This window comes from Bison bison, unplaced genomic scaffold (genome assembly GCF_000754665.1).
Source record: "Bison bison bison isolate TAMUID 2011002044 unplaced genomic scaffold, Bison_UMD1.0 scf7180017864223, whole genome shotgun sequence".
NCBI classification, from domain to species: domain Eukaryota; kingdom Metazoa; phylum Chordata; class Mammalia; order Artiodactyla; family Bovidae; genus Bison; species Bison bison.
The window spans coordinates 2,460,374-2,461,647 of NW_011494795.1; the positions used below are offsets into that span (position 1 = coordinate 2,460,374).

Consider the following 1,274-nt stretch of genomic DNA (forward strand, 5'->3'; position numbering starts at 1 on the left):
CCCCCCACCCCTCGTCCTCCCTGGCACCCCCGAGGCCGCCTTTTTGGGCCGCTCACTGCAGCGCAGCAAGCAGGCGGCTGGGGGGCGTTGGCAGGAGAATGTGGAGTTGGCCACCGTCTAGGGCTCGTCCGCCCCTGGACCCAGACTCCCGGTCCCCAGACATTGCAGAGAGGCAGTAGCTCATAGTCCTCCTTCCTCTTCTTGGCGAGTCCCCTCCAGGCTCCCAGTGCCCCTGGGCAGACGGGCACTTCCTTGGTCACAGCGCCTTGCGGGCAGACTGGTCGGATGCCCTCCCACCCACTGGCCTGGTGGGGTCAGCTGAGCTGTCTCCCCAGAAAGGCGGGGAAGCTGGCCTGTACCTCCAGGCCATCTCTCTTTCTGGCGGAGGACTTAATTCACGTGCACGGAAGGTCACCTTCCCTGGTGCGGCCTCCAGCCCCACTGCCCTCCCTGCCTTTGTGCCGATGGTCCGAGCTGGGCCAGTTCTTGGGGAGAAGCACCTTTCCGTCTCACCACCCAGCGAGGTGGGCTGGGGCTCTCCAAGAGTCTTTTTCCCACTAGGCCGTGGGTGGTGAGTCGCCAGCCCCGTGTTCGAGTCCCACTCTGCCGCCTGAGCACCTGACCGTGTGGAGCAGAGTGGGCCGACGAGCCCGGCCACTCCCTTCCTGGCCCCTGGAGGTGTAGCCGGCTGTGGCTCCCTTGGCTGAGCCAAGCTGAGATTCTCACAGATAAGGAAACAGCAGCTCAGAGAGGACTGTGGATTTGCCCCAGGCTTCCCCAAGGTGCTGGGCCTCAGCTGTGGACCCCAGAGCCTGTAGAGCATTACCATCATGGGAGCCCCTGACCCACTCCGAGATGAGACAGAACTCCACCTTCTGCTGCCAGCCAACCCCCAGGCCTCCCACGGGCGAGACTGCCCCCTGTCCGCCCCCACACACTCTGGGGCCAGCGCCCGGCCTGCGCCCCCAGGGTCCTCCCGCCCCCTGCCACCCGCCCCGCCCTCACCTCCCTCCTCCTCCTCCCGCCTCCTCCCCCAGCTTTCACGTGTGTGTTGGGTTGTGTGCGCGTGTGCGCGCGTGTGTGCGTGTGAGACCGTGGAGAGCGCTGTCTCCAGTCCTTGTCCGTGTGTCCGTCCCCCGCCCACAGCACAGGTGCATGTTGGTGCTCCCCTGCAGAAACATTTGCCTCCCAAAGCCGCCGCCCACCTCTGGGCTGCCAGGTTGCCCAGGTCTTGGGCTCGCTTTGACGGCTGGGGGCGGCAGGGGGTGGGAGGC

At 66.4% G+C, this 1,274-nt stretch overlaps 1 protein-coding gene across 1 annotated transcript in view; it reads left to right on the forward strand.

The window, feature by feature from the left end:
• The first annotated feature begins 830 nt into the window (after positions 1 to 830).
• The window catches only part of LOC104992808 (trinucleotide repeat-containing gene 18 protein-like), a 24,921-nt gene continuing 24,477 nt past the window's right edge, over positions 831 to 1,274 (forward strand). The window contains exons 1-2 of the mRNA XM_010845796.1: positions 831 to 1,044; positions 1,147 to 1,265. Coding sequence (XP_010844098.1) covers positions 831 to 1,044; positions 1,147 to 1,265 — 333 coding nt within the window. The remainder of the gene's footprint in view (positions 1,045 to 1,146; positions 1,266 to 1,274) is intronic.